Source organism: Chaetodon trifascialis, chromosome 19, assembly GCF_039877785.1.
Source record: "Chaetodon trifascialis isolate fChaTrf1 chromosome 19, fChaTrf1.hap1, whole genome shotgun sequence".
Lineage (NCBI taxonomy): Eukaryota > Metazoa > Chordata > Actinopteri > Chaetodontiformes > Chaetodontidae > Chaetodon > Chaetodon trifascialis.
The window spans coordinates 429,888-445,681 of NC_092074.1; the positions used below are offsets into that span (position 1 = coordinate 429,888).

A 15,794-nucleotide genomic window follows, 5' to 3' on the forward strand; every position below is an offset into this window, starting at 1 on the left:
CACCCTAGGCCAGAGGTCAATGATTGACTTTGTAGTCGTTGCATCTGACCTTCGGCGGTATGTCTTGGACACTCGGGTAAAGAGAGGGGCTGAGCTGTCAACTGATCACCACCTGGTGGTGAGTTGGATTCGCTGGCAGGGGAGGAAGAGGGACAGACTTGGCAGACCCAAATGTACCGTGAGGGTATGTTGGGAACGTCTGGCGGAACCCGCTGTCAGGGAGATTTTCAACTCCCACCTCCGGGAGAGCTTCGACCAGATTCCAAGGGAGGTGACATTTAGTCTGAATGGACCATGTTCTCCACTTCCATTGTTGATGCAGCCGTCCGTAGCTGTGGCAGTAAAGTCGTCGGTGCCTGTCGTGGCGGCAACCCCCGAACCCGGTGGTGGACACCGGAAGTAAGCTGAAGAAGGAGTCCTATTGGGCTTGGCTGGCTCATAGGACTCCTGAGGCAGCTGATGGGTACTGGCAGGCCAAGCGCGCGGCATCTTGGCCAGTTGTAGAAGCAAAAATTCGGGTCTGGGAGGAGTTCGAGGAGGCCATGGAGGAGGACTACCGGTCGGCCTTGAGGACCCAGATAGCAAAATACAGTGATTCAACGTTGAATTTTGGTGAAATTGGTTATTTTTGGTTGATGTTGAAAAATCTATGTTTATTCAATATTGAATTAGAGCTGAGGGCTGCACGGTGGCGCAGCAGGTAGTGCGCGTGCCTCACAGCAAGAAGGTTGCCGGTTCGATCCCCGGGTCAGGCGGGGCCTTTCTGTGTGAAGTTTGCATGTTCTTCCCGTGCATGCGTGGGTTCTCTCCGGGTACTCCGGCTTCCTCCCACAGACCAAAAACATGCTCATTAGGTTAATTGATGACTCTAAATTGTCCGTAGGTTTGAGTGTGAGTGTGAATGTTTGTCTGTCTTTGCATGTGGCCCTGCAATCGGCTGGCGACCGGTTCAGGGTGTACCCCGCCTCTCGCCCATTGTAGCTGGGATAGGCTTCAGCCCCCCGCAACCCTGAAAGGGATAGGCGGTATAGATAATGGATGGATGGATGAATTAGAGCTACCATTTCAACATTTGAAAAAATGTTGTTGAATCAGCATTGTATAGATGCTGGGTTTTCAATGTTGAAATGTCAACATTAAATAGACATGGTTTCAATGTATGGCATGCTGTGGCTGTGCACCTGTGCCCCTGCCCACGAGACTTGCTCTCTCCTGAGACCAAACCAGTTCAAACCAGTCAACAGTTGGCAGCGGTTGGCAGCCTTTAGCGGCTTTTATTATCTTCGAGTGACAAAAGAAGACAAACTGGTAAGTCCTAATGAGAACACAATGTATTTTCACCAGCATGTCAACTTTGTGAATTATTACCGTGAGGTTGTAGCTTATTAGCATTGTTAGCATTAGCTAGCGCTAGCATTCTAGATAACGCTAGCTAATGCTAGTGTGTCCGTGTGCAGAGGCTACGCTGAGGGTTCAGGGTTTCCCCCAGTGTATTATAAGCCTGGCGGGCCACCAGGCTTTACTTGCCTCCTGCCAGGCTAAGGCTACGTTCCCACCAAACGCGATGAAACAAGATCGCGCCGCAAGATTACATACAAAGTCAATGCAAAGACGCGATGTGAAGCATCATTTTGCCGGGCGACCCGATGGCCGCGATGAGAGTGATTTTCTCGGCCAACGCGTCGCCCCATCGCGCCATCGCTTCATCGCTCGAGTTGAAATTATTGAACTTTTGCGGCGGATTCGCATGAAGACGCGCCGCAACAGCCTATCAGTGTTGAGATCGTCATCGACGTGCTGACATACGGACGTGGTCGACAAGAGAATGAAATGGTGGAAGAAATGTTGTTGTTGGGCGGGCTTGCCGCAAGGGGTTTTTGTATCAGCGTCAAAACTGGAGCGTCTGGCACAGCGCGATTTCATTTGAGGCGTGATTTGAGGCGTTTGGTGGGAACGTAGCCTAAGGCGACGAGCCATTCTCTCGTCGACCACGTCCGTACGTCAGCACGTCGATGACGATCTCAACGCTGATAGGCTGTCGCGGCGCGTCTTCACGTGAATCCGCCGCAAAAGTTCAATAATTTCAACTCGAGCGATGAAGCGATGGTGCGATGGGGCGACGCGATGAGAGCGATTTTCGCGGCCAACGCGTCCTTCGCGCTGCGCAATCGCGTCCATCGCGTCGCCCGGCAAACGCTTCAAATAGCGTCTTTGCATTGACTTTGTATGTAATCTTGCGGCGCGATCTTGTTTCATCGCGTTTGGTAGACGCTCCAGTTTTGACGCTGGTACAAAAACCCCTTGCGGCGTCATCGCATCGCGCGACAAGCCCGCCCAACAACAACATTTCTTCCACCATTTCATTCTCTCGTCGACCACGTCTGTACGTCAACACGTCGATGACGATCTCAACGCTGATAGGCTATCGCGGCGCGTCTTCACGCGAATCCGCCGCAAAAGTTCAATTATTTAAACTCGAGCGATGAAGCGATAACGCAATGGGGCGACGCGATGAGAGCGATTTTCGCAGCCAACGCGTCCATCGCGCATCGCGTCCATCGCGTCGCCCGGCAAAATGACGCTTCAAATCGCGTATGCTTCATGCAATTTGCCTTGCATGAAGCATATTTAAAACCTACAGATGAAGGCTGAAAAGTGCTGTAATGTTCCTTTACTTAATAACATTGTTGCAATGTAGAATCAATGTAATTTCAATGCATTTATAAATGAGTCAATTTTCAATGCAATTGAATTTTATTTGTATAGCGCCAAATCACAACAGAAGTTGTCTCAGGACACTTTCCATATAGAGCTGGTACAGACCAAGCTCTTTTATCTACAGAGAACCAACAATTCCCCCATGAGCAAGCACTTGGTGACAGTGGCGAGGAAAAACTTCCTTTTAACAGGCAGAAACCTCGGCAGAACCAGGCTCTGGGTGGGCGGCCATCTGCCTCGACCGGTTGGGTGAGAGAGGGAGAGCAAGAGAGGGAGAGTGAGACAGACACAGACAGACAGACAGACAGAGAGAGACAGAAAGACAGACAGAAATGCAGTCAGAGAGAGAGAGAAAAGAAGTTGTGATATTCTGTGCAATTAATGTGTTTTATTCATCCTTCCCATCGTGTAATAAATAGGCAAGCGTCATTGTTTCTTAAAAAGAATACTGTGTTTGTCTTGTTCCTATGTCATCGTTTGATCAATCCTGGGCTCTGTAGTTGATCTTAGAACATCTTTTTCACTGGCCACTAAATCTAGTTACTATCCCCTTTACTTTTCTTTCTCAAAAGGGTTACACTGTACTCTGTCAGTAAAACAGAGATGCCAATAAATCCCAGCTTTTAAATCAGTGGGATGGAGAAAGCTTACACATGGCCAGTGGCATCATGTATGCCACTGGTTGGAAAAAATGCACTTGTTTTAATGGGCCACAACTAGCATCCATTTCAAAGGATTATACTTTAGAGTGATGTCAGATTTTAAGCCAGCCATATTGTCTGATGATGAGATCTTTATTGTTGTAATATCAACCTTCAAACTGGACCATGTGGATAGTATTTTGACTTTTCAGCTAATATCCTGTTGGATTCTCAGTAAGCTTCAGAACTCTGTGTTCCCACATGTCTACCCAGTTAAAAAAAAAAAAAAGCTGGAGTAGTTCTTGGCAGGAGTATTATACCAGGTGCAAGGGTATCAAATGTCCATCAGCACTACATGCCAGGGTCCTCCACATGGAGGTCCTGAGCTAAAGCCACTTGATATGGTATTTTCCATAAACACATCAGGGCTGCCATTGGAGGTAAAAAGTCAAATGAAAACCGTCCTCAAGGCTCGGTCCATTGTGCTTTGTGACACGGAACGCTTGCTGACAACTATATGTCAGTCAGCTGACTGGCCGCTATTCTGTGTCGTGGAAAAAGTCTTCAGTTGGGCCAGTTGATCTTCAGACCTCTCCACGGCATATAACTATAACAGTAAAAGAGAGACCAGTTTTCAATAAATGTACTTTATGTAACAAACATAACAATGACATGTACAGTTGCAATCAAAATTATTCAACCCCCATTGCATATTAGGCTTATTGGCAAAATATACAATTTCTCAGCTGTTTGCAATAAACAAATTACACAAGAACTGTTTAAGTAGTTCAATGCAACTAATATTACAAGGGTTTTGATCCAAATTCAGCACAAAATGCTACTTTTAATGACTACTGCAGTCTCAAAATTATTCAGCCCCTTCATGACAAGTATCTTCAATACTTAATAGAGCACCCTTTTACAACCTGCTGCAAATGTGATGCATCGCCAGACACCAACTTCCGGCAGCGTTCCTGAAGAATCTTAGCCCATTCCTCATGGGCAATGGCCTCCAGTTCAGTAATATTCTTGAGTGTGCATTTTGCAACCGCCTTCTTCAATCCCACCAAAGATTTTTTTATGGGGTTCAAGTCAGGCGACTGTGACAGCCACTCTAGAATCTTCCATTTCTTCTTCTGAAACCAAGCCTTAGTGGACTTTGAGGTATGCTTGGGATCATTGTCTCGTTGGAAGGTCCAATGATGCCCAAGCCTCAGCTTCCTCACAGATGGCATGAGTTTTTTGACTAAGGTTTCCTGATACTTGACTGAATCCATCATCACCTCCACATGCTGCAGCCTGCAGGTGTCCATTGCCAGAGGATAAACTTCAGTAAAGTTACATTTATTACTACTCTGATTCCAATTCACATATCACAAAACACTGATAACTTACACTAAGCTGAACGGTGGTAGGTCAGACAAACATGAAAAAAATGTATACACATGTGCATAGAGACTACTGCACTAGCTTTATATATATATATATATATATATATATATATATATATATATATATAAATAATAGATTGGAATTAAGATCAAATAAAGTAGCTCAATTGAAGTTGAATGTGCATAGTTACTGAAGTTGAAGTTGAAGAAGGCTCCAACTGAAAACACTGTTGTCTGATTAGTAGGTCATGCAGGAGATGTAGCAGCTGGTCCCAGTAAAAGGGATCTTACTCTTTAACAAAAAATGGATCCTTTCCATAATGATGTCAAGACACTTAGAATAACAATCTGAGTCAGTGTCAAAAACAAGTACCTTTAGTGGATTACATCGACAGACGGTGTGCAAACAGCCAAAGGAATTACATTGCAGCTCATATCATGGTTGCCAGTTTCATTTATTCGGTACTTAACCAATTTCAAAAATTGGTGCACCCATTAGTCACTTACATAGGCGGCACCAAGGAGGGGCTTGCTGGTGCTTCAGTTCCCCCTAGTGGTAACATAGCACCCCCATGAAATCCAATAAAAAAAATCATTAAACAAAGTATATTTTTATGACATTTTATCTCATGTGCTTTTTTATCATGTGCTGTCAGGGGTCTCAGCTCTAAACCCAAAGCACAGATCTTTTTTAGATCAGAGGTGCTTATTGACTATGGCTGTCAGGCTATGGCTCAAAGCAGGACTCAGATGCAGAGACTTGTTCACAAGTTCAGCCTTTAGTCTGAACAAACCTCTGGGCAGAGTGAGAAAACAAGGTGGCTATTTCCTGACGCGTGATCTTCCCTATTGGAAATCACACGGCTATGAAACATTACAAAGAAACAAGAAACCAAAAACAGGGTATGCAAAAATTACAAACAGAAATAGCTCCAAAGGGAGGAATATCTAACGAACTAGAGTCTATAACAACGAACAGAAATTCACTCCAATAGGAGGAATAACTATACAATCTAGCGTAAAATAACAAAGAACAGAAAATCACTCCATGGAGGAACAAACAGGATTAACTAAACAATAAGAACTACAACAAAAAATCACTCTAAAACGAGGAAAGACCTAAGTAAGAATAAACAAGAAAACTAATCTGGTCTATCAAAGGTACAACAAAAAAATCACTCTTAATCAGAGGAAGACAAAAAGAACTTGGAAGGAAAACCTGTGGCTGTGGCAAGGAATGCTGGCGTGATCATGCAGGGACGAAACACACTGGCACAAGACAAAGGGAAACGCAGACTATTTGAACACATGAGGGAAAAGGGAAACAGGTGGAAACAATCAGGTAATCGGGAAGACAATCAGACTGGAGACATGAGGAAGGGCAAGTGACCTGAAATGAGAGGAGTTACTTTTCAAAATAAAAGAGGAAATGACAAGACAAAAACCCAAGACAAGACAATACCTCACCGCGGTGTGACAATGGCACAGAATTATGGCATCACTGAGGATAACTTAAATGCAGAGTTGCATCAAGCCCGACGTCTTCTCGAAAGACATTCACAACAGGGACACTCCGTTAACACAACTTTGGAACTTTGAACACTCATGGCACCATACAAGGACGCGTTTATGGACTTGTACAAACTCCTCTGTATATCCCTGACATTACGTGAACGATCTTTCTCCTGTTTCCGCCGTTTGAAAACCTATCTGAGGAGTAGTAGCAGACATGCTCCTAAGCAGTAACCTTGGACTTTTGGCTATCAATATTCAATTCAGTTCAATTCAGTTCAATTCAGTTCAATTCAATTCAATTCAATTCAATTCAATTCAATTCAATTCAATATACCATTAAAAGAGCATGAGCCCTGAACGTCGACAAGATGATCGATGCATTCACCCTCAGCTATAACAACCATTGCATAGTCCTCCTGTGATACTGTATGTCAGATGGGAAGTGTTTTTTTAATTTCTCATGGTGATGGGTTGCTGTTTTGATCTGCTCTTTGCAAGTATGTTATGTATTGTGTCTGCATTTTGATGTTTTTGTCTCTCATGGCACAATGGTTTTAAACATTATTTGATGAGTACATATGGATGTTTCCACTTTCATGCAGTTCTGATTTGAGATAGTTACCTAATTAGTGTGTCAATAGTAATCGTGTCACACAGACCTGTTTAGGTGTGACACCGGAAGGAGACACCGGGGGAGACACACGAGAGATTGCACTTCAATAAAAAAAAATATTGTAATTGAAATCCCATTGTTTCTCAAAAGCTCCTGCAGCAGGTGGAAAACACACAAAAGGGGAATTCAGGGAGGAGAGGGTGTTAAGGGGCGCAGACACTAAGATGTAGTTCTGGATGAAATGCCAGTTGAAGTTGACGAACCCCATGAAGCATTGTTACTGCTTGCAAGTGGAAGGGACAGCCATGACAGCCTTGACTGTAGTCCATCTGGATGCTGCTTGTGGTGAACCCCACGAACAACACCTGAGGAATGAAATTTAGTACTGAAGTCAGTGAACAGTCACATTTAAATCATATACGTTTTCCAGGGTGAATGTCACTTCCCTAGACATGGTGCTCTGCTCTCTTGCGCAGGTCTACCAGCAGCTTCTACTCTTCCGCAGCTGCTGATCTGGCTTCTTTCTTCTGTTCCACTCTCACTCAATTTATCATGACTTTAGTACAAGACTGTGAAAAAGCACTGGATTAAAAGTAAAATTACATATTTTTAAAAATATGTAAAAAGTACACAAAAAACACTTTGTCACAGTAATGAGAGTAACTGGAATTTGTTGGCTGGCTGTTATACAGGTGCTGGTCATAAAATTAGAATATCATGGAAAAGCTGATTTTTTTCAGTAATTCTATTCAAAAAGTGAAACTTGTATAATGTATACATTCATTTCACACAGACTGACATATTTCAAGTATTTACTTCTTTTAATATTGATGATTATACCTGACAACTAATGAAAACCCCCAATTGAGTATCTCAGAAAATTAGAATATTGTGGAAAAGGTCAGTATTGAAGATATCTGGTGCCACACTCTAATCAGCTAATTAACTCAAAACACCTGCAAAGGCCTTTAAATGGTCTCTCAGTCTAGTTCTGTAAGCTACACAATCATGGGGAAGACTGCTGACCTGACAGTTGTCCAAAAGACGATCACTGACACCTTGCACAAGGAGGGCAAGTCCCAAAAGGTCATTGCTAAAGAGGCTGGATGTTCACAGAGCTCTGTGTCCAAACACATTAGTAGAAAGGCAAAGGGAAGGAAAAGATGTGGTAGAAAAAAGTGTACAAGCAATAGGGATAACTGCACCCTGGAGAGGATAGTGAGACAAAACCCATTCAAAACTGCGGGGGAGATTCACAAAGAGTGGACTGCAGCTGGAGTCAGTGCTTCAAGAACCACCAGTCACAGACGTATGCAAGACATGGGTTTCAGCTGTCGCATTCCTTGTGTCAAGCCACTCTTGAACAAGAGACAGCGTCAGAAGCATCTCACCTGGGCTGAAGACAAAAAGGACTGGACTGCTGCTGAGTGGTCCAAAGTCATATTCTCGGATGAAAGTAAATTTTGCATGTCCTTTGGTAATCAAGGTCCCAGAGTCCGGAGGAAGAGAGGAGAGGCACAGAATCCACGTTGCCTGAGGTCGAGTGTCAAGTTTCCACAGTCAGTGATGGTTTGGGGTGCCATGTCATCTGCTGGTGTTGGTCCACTGTGTTTCCTTAGGTCCAAGGTCAATGCAGCTGTCTATCAGGAAGTTTTAGAGCACTTCATGCTTCCTGCTGCTGACCAACTTTATGGAGATGCAGATTTCATTTTTCAACAGGACTTGGCACCTGCTCACAGTGCCAAAGCTACCAGTACCTGGTTTAAGGACCATGGTATCCCTGTTCTTGATTGGCCAGCAAACTCCCCTGACCTTAACCCCATAGAAGATCTATGGGGTATTGTGAAGAGGAAGATGCGAGATGCCAGACTCAACAGCGCAGAAGAGCTGAAGGCCACCATCAAAACAACCTGGGCTCTCATAACACCTGAGCAGTGCCACAGCCTGATCGACTCCAAGCCATGCCGCATTGCTGCAGTAATTCAGGCAAAAGGAGCCCCAACTAAGTATTGAGTGCTGTACATGCTCATACTTTTCATGTTTATACTTTTCAGTTGGACAACATTTTTAGAAATCCTTTTTTTGTATCAGTCTTAGGTGATATTCTAGTTTTCTGAGATGCTGAAATTTGGATTTTCATTAGTTTTTAGTTTAAAATCATCAAAATTAAAGAACTAAACATTTGAAATATATCAGTCTGTGTGTAATGAATGAATATAATATACAAGTTTCACTTTTTGAATGGAATTCCTGAAATAAATCAACTTTTCCATGATATTCTAATTTTATGACCACCTGTGTACAGTGCTTAACAAATTTATTAGACCACCTGTCATAAAAACGAGAAAACATCAAATCAAACTTTATTTATATGGCATACATAGTTCATACTTAAAAGCAACACAAAGTGCCTCACAGAGGCTAAAAACAACAAAGAAGAAAACCCAGCCCCCCCGCCATAAAAACATACAGAGACATAAAGAGACACACACTCACAGACATGCACGCACGCACACATACACACCCACGCACACACCCATACAGACAAGGCAAGGAATAAGCCACCTTTGGGGGCCATCCACACTGAGAGGGCCCCCGGCCCATGACTAGGGGGCGCCGCCCGAGACCACCCCGACCCAGGCAGACAGGAGGCCCCACACCAAGGTGCAGAGGCCTCCAGCCATCCAGGCCAGAGCTGTCCCCTTGGCAGCACCCCCATCAGTAGTACAAAAGCAGCTCCCAGTGTGGGGGGCCCCCATGAGGAAACACTGGAGCTAAAAAACAAGGGACTAAGACATAAACATAAAATAAAATAAATAAATGAATAAATGAAATAAATAGTAATTAAACATGTTGTTAACTAAAATAAGATACAAATAAAAACTAAATACGATAAGAACCCTGATTAAAGGAATAAGATAAGTCAAACAAATCAATTGAAAGCCTGATTAAAGAGGTGGGTCTTGAGCCTCTTTTTAAAAACATCAACAGTCTCTGTGGCACTGAGGCCCTCCGGCAGGCTGTTCCACAATCGGGGGCCATAATAACTAAAAGCCGCTTCCCCATGTGTTTTAGTTCTTACTTTTGGTATGGTTAAGAGGCCAGTGCTGGAGGACCTCAGGGTCCATGAGGGTTGATAGGGTAAAAGTAGGTCAGATAAATAAGAAGGCCTGAGACAGTTAAGACATTTAAAAACTAATAAAAGAACCTTAAAATCTATCCTGAAACGCACAGGGAGCCAATGCAGCGATTTTAAAACTGGCGTAATGTGCTCCAGCCCTCTGGTCCTCGTTAGCACTCGTGCGGCTGAATTTTGTCATAATTGAAGATTGGAGATATTCTTTTTGGGAAGACCAGAGAGCAGGGCATTACAGTAATCTAAGCGACAAGAGATTAAAGCATGCATCAGCACCTCCCTGCTGGCCTGAGAGAGAAACAGGCGGACTCTGGCTATATTCTTAAAACGGTAATAACCTATCTTTGTTAGGATTTAGATTGTTTTAGAAATCTTTCAAAAACTTGTTTAAAACTAAAAATGTTATTGTTATTTATTTAACAAACAACAAACTGAAATGACTGAATAGTCACACACACATATATTTTTTGTATGGCCTCCTTTGGCCTCGATAACAGCTTGCCTTCTTACTGGCATTGTTTTTTATGTACTTTTCGACAGTCTTTTTTGTAATTGAGTTCCAAATAGTTTCTAGCTGTTACCACAGACTTGCTTTAGATGAAACTTTTGTGCGATCAATCTTTGAATCTACTAAATCCCAGGATTCAAATCCAGACTTTAACTTGGCCAGTCCATCAGTTCCATACACCAGATTCCTTTTTCTTGGTAAAATACTCTCTGCACAGCTTTGAAGTATGCTCGGCGTCATTGTCTTGTTGGTATATGAACCCACGGCCAATCAGATTCAGTCCAGAAGGGATTCCATGATGTACTAAGATGTTGTGGTAGACGGTCTTGTTCATGATACCGTCGATTTTTACTAATTTGCCGTTGCGCTGTTTCCACAAATGGAACGTGCTGTTTCCACAAATGGAACCCCAAACCATAATGGAATCTCCACCGTGTTTCACTGTGGGTGCAATGCATCTGGCATCAAAATGTTCTCCGGCTTTTCTGCGGACATAAACGCAACGATGCTGACCAAAGAGTTCAAACTTGGACTTGTCCCTCCAGAGTACCTTCTTCCAGTCATCAGCTGTCCAGTGTTTGTACTCCCTGGCAAATCTGAGGCATTTCTGGATGTTTGCAGGCCTCAATAATGGCTTCTTAGAAGCTATTTTTCCCTTTAAGCCTTGTTCCGTCAGTCGTCTGCTTATGGTCATTCTGGAGACTTTCTCAGACTCTGATCTAGAGGCATTCATCTCTGCCTGAAGATCAGCAGTGGTCTTCCTTCTGTCTCTAGCACTTCAAATCTTGAGGTGTCTGGCATCTGCTTCAGTTTACTTTTGTTACCTGCCTCTTCCTTGGTGCATTTTGTAAGTACCAGTTTCGGCAATTGACTCAGAAGCATACTTGACCACACTGTGAGAACACTTTATGTCTTTCCCTATTTGTCTCAGAGACCATCCAGCATTATGGAGTGCTTTAATGCTTTATTTTTCAGTGAGCTCTCTGCGTTTTACCACCACTCCACTACCCAGCCTTTTGGTTTACTGTATGTCTGGTTGCAGGAAAACAAAATGGATGAAATAAGACTCAGCAACAAATCAAAATTCAAAGAAATCAAAGACTGTTCTGCTCACATCTTTACAGAGACCTGGCTTCACAACATCTTAGATCAAGCTTGTGCACCTGTCAGGTTGACTGTGTTCCACAGCAACAGAATACAAGATTCTAGGAAGACGAGGGGAGGCGGAATCTGTGTCTATGTCAATGATGCATGTTAAACAAATGCAGTCAAAGTGGATGGACAATGTTTGTTTTAGTTTTTAATGTTAAGATATTGACTATATTATCTGCCCAGACAATTGACCAGTGTTTTTGTTGTTGCTGTTTACATTCCTTGAGATATAAAGTCAAAAAATACTACAGGAATGGTGTGAAGTAATCAGCAGTCACATGACAAAACACCCAGATGCTTTTTTATTGTACCTTGTGATTTAAATCAAACAGACTGCAGAACTGTTTTAACTAAATTCCACCAGCATGTCCACATCCCCACTAGGTGAAGCAATGCTCTGGACCATGTTTAAACAAACATTCCATGCAGCTATAAAGCTCTTCCGTGCCCCCATGTTGGTCTATAAGACCATGTTTCCTGGTTTGGCCTGCCTACTTACTACCAGCTGATAAAAAGGGTCAAACCTTTAGAAAAACCTGTCAAAGTCTGGGCAGTTGAAGCTATATAGTGGCTCTACAGGCCTGGCACATGTTAAGAGATGCCACCATCCATGAAAATCATGAATATATCAAGAGTGACATCATACATCAGCAAATGTGTTGACAATGTGGTGATCATTAAACTTAAAATTTTTTCACTTGTACAGTTTGATAGAGACCATGTGACAGGACCACATAAGCTGTCAACATGTTGACACACTGACCCCTGAGTACACAGTAGTTGTTACCATAGTATTACATGGGTGTGCATCACCCATGTCCTGAGAAGTCATGTAGTCTTCGAATTTTGCCTTTTTTTGGCCATCTTTTTCAATTACTTTTCTTTTAAATCAAATTCATTTGTTAATTTGGTTGTTAAGTTTTGTTTGCTTGTGTGCTTTTGATTGTGTTATTGTTTTTATTATTTTCACTGTGCGTGCTTTTGTCTTTTTGCCTTTATTATTATATGTGCTTGTGCTTGTTTTATCATTTGTCTCTTAAGCTTTTGCCTGTGTACCCTGCAGAGCATTTTGGCCTGCCTTTGGGAAATGTGCTACACAAATAAATTTGTCTTGCCTTACCTTTTATCGCCGAGCCAATTGGAGCAAGCAAAAATTTTAGAATTAGTTACACTTCATTAAATTTACTGGTAAACTCGAATGACAGTTTTGTAACCTTGGAATTATAAGGTTCTGTCTGACATTTTTGCAGAAATGTAGTTATCCACATGTTCTGTGATTAACCCAAATGAAACTTAAACTGATGGTTTCTGGAATGATGTGTCTAATAACTAACCATATTTGTACCTAAAACTGATCTTTCACTGGACAAAAAATTTAGCAGTTGATGTTAACCTGCAATGCATTTTTGAATAAGAAATGACAAACACATTTGGATGTCTGTCATTTTCATGTATGAAAGAGACTTGTTCTACATATAGGTTTTGCTATTTGGAGCTCAATATCTCAAAACAGCTCAGAGGGCATATGGAGCTTTGTAAGTCCAAGGTGGCAATTTGGTTAACAGTCATTGCATGTCAAGTTGAACCTGAAGTCATTGCCAAGTCTCAATCACACTGGTGAGAGGATTGGCTGATTATTTCAAATACAGCCTAACCTTTTGTCAGTAGAACTGGCCCAAATAATACAAAAGCAGTCCAAACCATTTTACCTGCCCAGTTAGACAATATCCCTAATGTGTGTCTGCATTAGTTTCTGTGATCCAATATATGTGAGCAATAGTTAACACTATCCACATCTACACAACAGCAGCAGCAATACAGCAGGGACAAAACCAACAGTAACATCAGCAGCAAGAAGAGCATTCGGTAGTGTTTCAGGAGTGAAAAGTCTCCTTGGAGCCTAGCAGACACTGAAGAGTGGAGAGTTTATCATTCTAGCAAGATGTTAAATCCAAACCACAATAAGACAAAATCTTCAGTAACCAGATTGAGACCAAGATTTTACTATGTGCCTCTGTCTCTGCTTCTCTTCTCAGCATTCTGTAGATGCGGTGAATGCCGGAGTGAATCCTATTGGTGATACCTCCTACAACTCCAGCCACTGGGATCTCGGAAGTGCCTTCTTCTTTGCTGGAACTGTCATCACAACCATAGGTACTGTGATTATGGTATGACTCAATGTCTTACACTTAACATGTTCATATAATTCAAACTCAGCAATGTACTCTATATTGCATTGGGAGCTAGCTGTAGAAAATGATTTTCCCTGTACTCAACCTTGTATCTATGGTTTTATGGCACTGAATATTTGCTTGCTTTATCCTTAGCTACTATGTTGATCAGTTTGTGAAGAAAAAATTTTCTTTTCCAAACAGCAATTGTAACTTGTATCCTTTCAAAGATCGATATAAGAATGGGTTGTAAGCATCAGCAATCCCTCACATGAAACCAAACTAAGCTGTGCAGTGTCTGGAAAAAATCTATTGTCAAAGTGAAGAATGGCCCACATTATCTCTCTAATTACTGTGACAGGTGGACAAAAGTGATAATTCAACCCCAACAGTGATGTCACTAGATCGTGCAGGTGATGTTAAATTACAGCAGTGTTTCTCAATTCCGGTCCTTGGGCCCCCCTGCCCTCCATGTTTTAGATGTTTCCTGCTTCAACACACCTGATTCAAATGAGTGGCTTGTTATCAGGCCACTGCAGAGCTTGATGACGAGCCGATCATTTGAATCAGGTGTGGTGGAGGAGGGAAACATCTAAAACATGCAGGGCAGGGAGGCCCGAGGACCGGAATTGATGTTTCTCAATTCCGGTCCTCGGGCCCCCCTGCCCTGCATGTTTTAGATGTTTCCCTCCTCCACCACACCTGATTCAAATGATCGGCTCGTCATCAAGCTCTGTGGTGGCCTGATAACGAGCTGATGTAATGTAATACTGTAATAATGTAACACTGATTGAATGATACTCTACTGCTTTTGTTTGCTTCATGCAGTCTGGTAAAACCTCTTCTTGCCTCCTTTTTCTCCTCCAGGGTATGGTAACATTGCCCCGAGCACAGAGGGAGGGAAGATTTTCTGTATTCTGTATGCAATATTTGGTATCCCACTGTTTGGATTCCTCCTGGCAGGCGTTGGGGACCAGCTAGGTACCATATTTGTCAAGAGCATCGCCAAGGTGGAGAAGATGTTCCGGGTGAGTCACAATATAAATATCCGTTTTTCTATGACTCAGCTTTGTAATGTGGTCCCTTGGGTGAAAACAAGATGACAAGACACTCAGTGAGAAGTGTCTTTAGGCTAATGACTTATCGATGTTCACTTTTAACATATAAGCTGCTGAAAGCTTTGTATCTGGACTGTGAAACATCAGGACATGAGGTTAGGGTAAGGGTTTTATGATATTTTTGTTTGATGTAATTCTACATTCCTAAATGAGCCATGTAAGGATTGCGCTTCCCGCAATGTCTTTTGACATTATGCATAAGTATGTGGAATTATAAGGTTCTATCTACATTATGAGTGGTTTTGAGATTTTGAGTTTGAAAGTTTTTGCAATCCAATAGTAAAGGTGATATGGGGAACAAGTTTCTCTTTCATATATGAGAATGACAGACACCCTAAATGTGTACTAAATGTACATTATCAAAATCCTATCAAATATACAAATGGGATTTTAGGAACAGGCCAAATGTAGATAGAACCTTCTAATCCTAAAAACTCAATTTCTGTTCGGAATTATGAGGTTCTTATTACATTTTTGGGGACTCGGACCAAGAGTAGCGGAGCCGGACACAGGCAAACAGTACAAAAGTCGCTAAGGAGGAACGAAAGATCCAGCTCTTCTAACCCTCGGGAAAGGAGACGGGAGTCGGCGGTCCACAGGGAGACTGGTGAAGAAACGAAGAGGGTCACAGTTGCATCGGAGACAGAGACCAAGACGCACGGCGAGACACAGCCGAGCAGACCGGAATTATCTGGTGACGAGCTGAAGGGATGACCAGGATTTAATGGAGATGTAGATTACTGCTGATGAGGAACCGGTGTGCCTCCACTGAAGACCAGAGCAGGTGGAAAATTAACCAGCCCCGCCTCCTGCCACTCGAGTTGCAAGAAA

The 15,794-nt window shown here is 42.6% G+C and overlaps 1 protein-coding gene across 1 annotated transcript in view; it reads left to right on the forward strand.

The window, feature by feature from the left end:
* LOC139347565 (potassium channel subfamily K member 10-like) overlaps window positions 1-15,794 on the forward strand; it is a 105,252-nt gene that overhangs the window by 70,253 nt on the left and 19,205 nt on the right. The window contains exons 3-4 of the mRNA XM_070987264.1: window positions 13,711-13,828; window positions 14,713-14,873. Of these exons, the coding sequence (XP_070843365.1) occupies window positions 13,711-13,828; window positions 14,713-14,873 (279 nt within the window). The remainder of the gene's footprint in view (window positions 1-13,710; window positions 13,829-14,712; window positions 14,874-15,794) is intronic.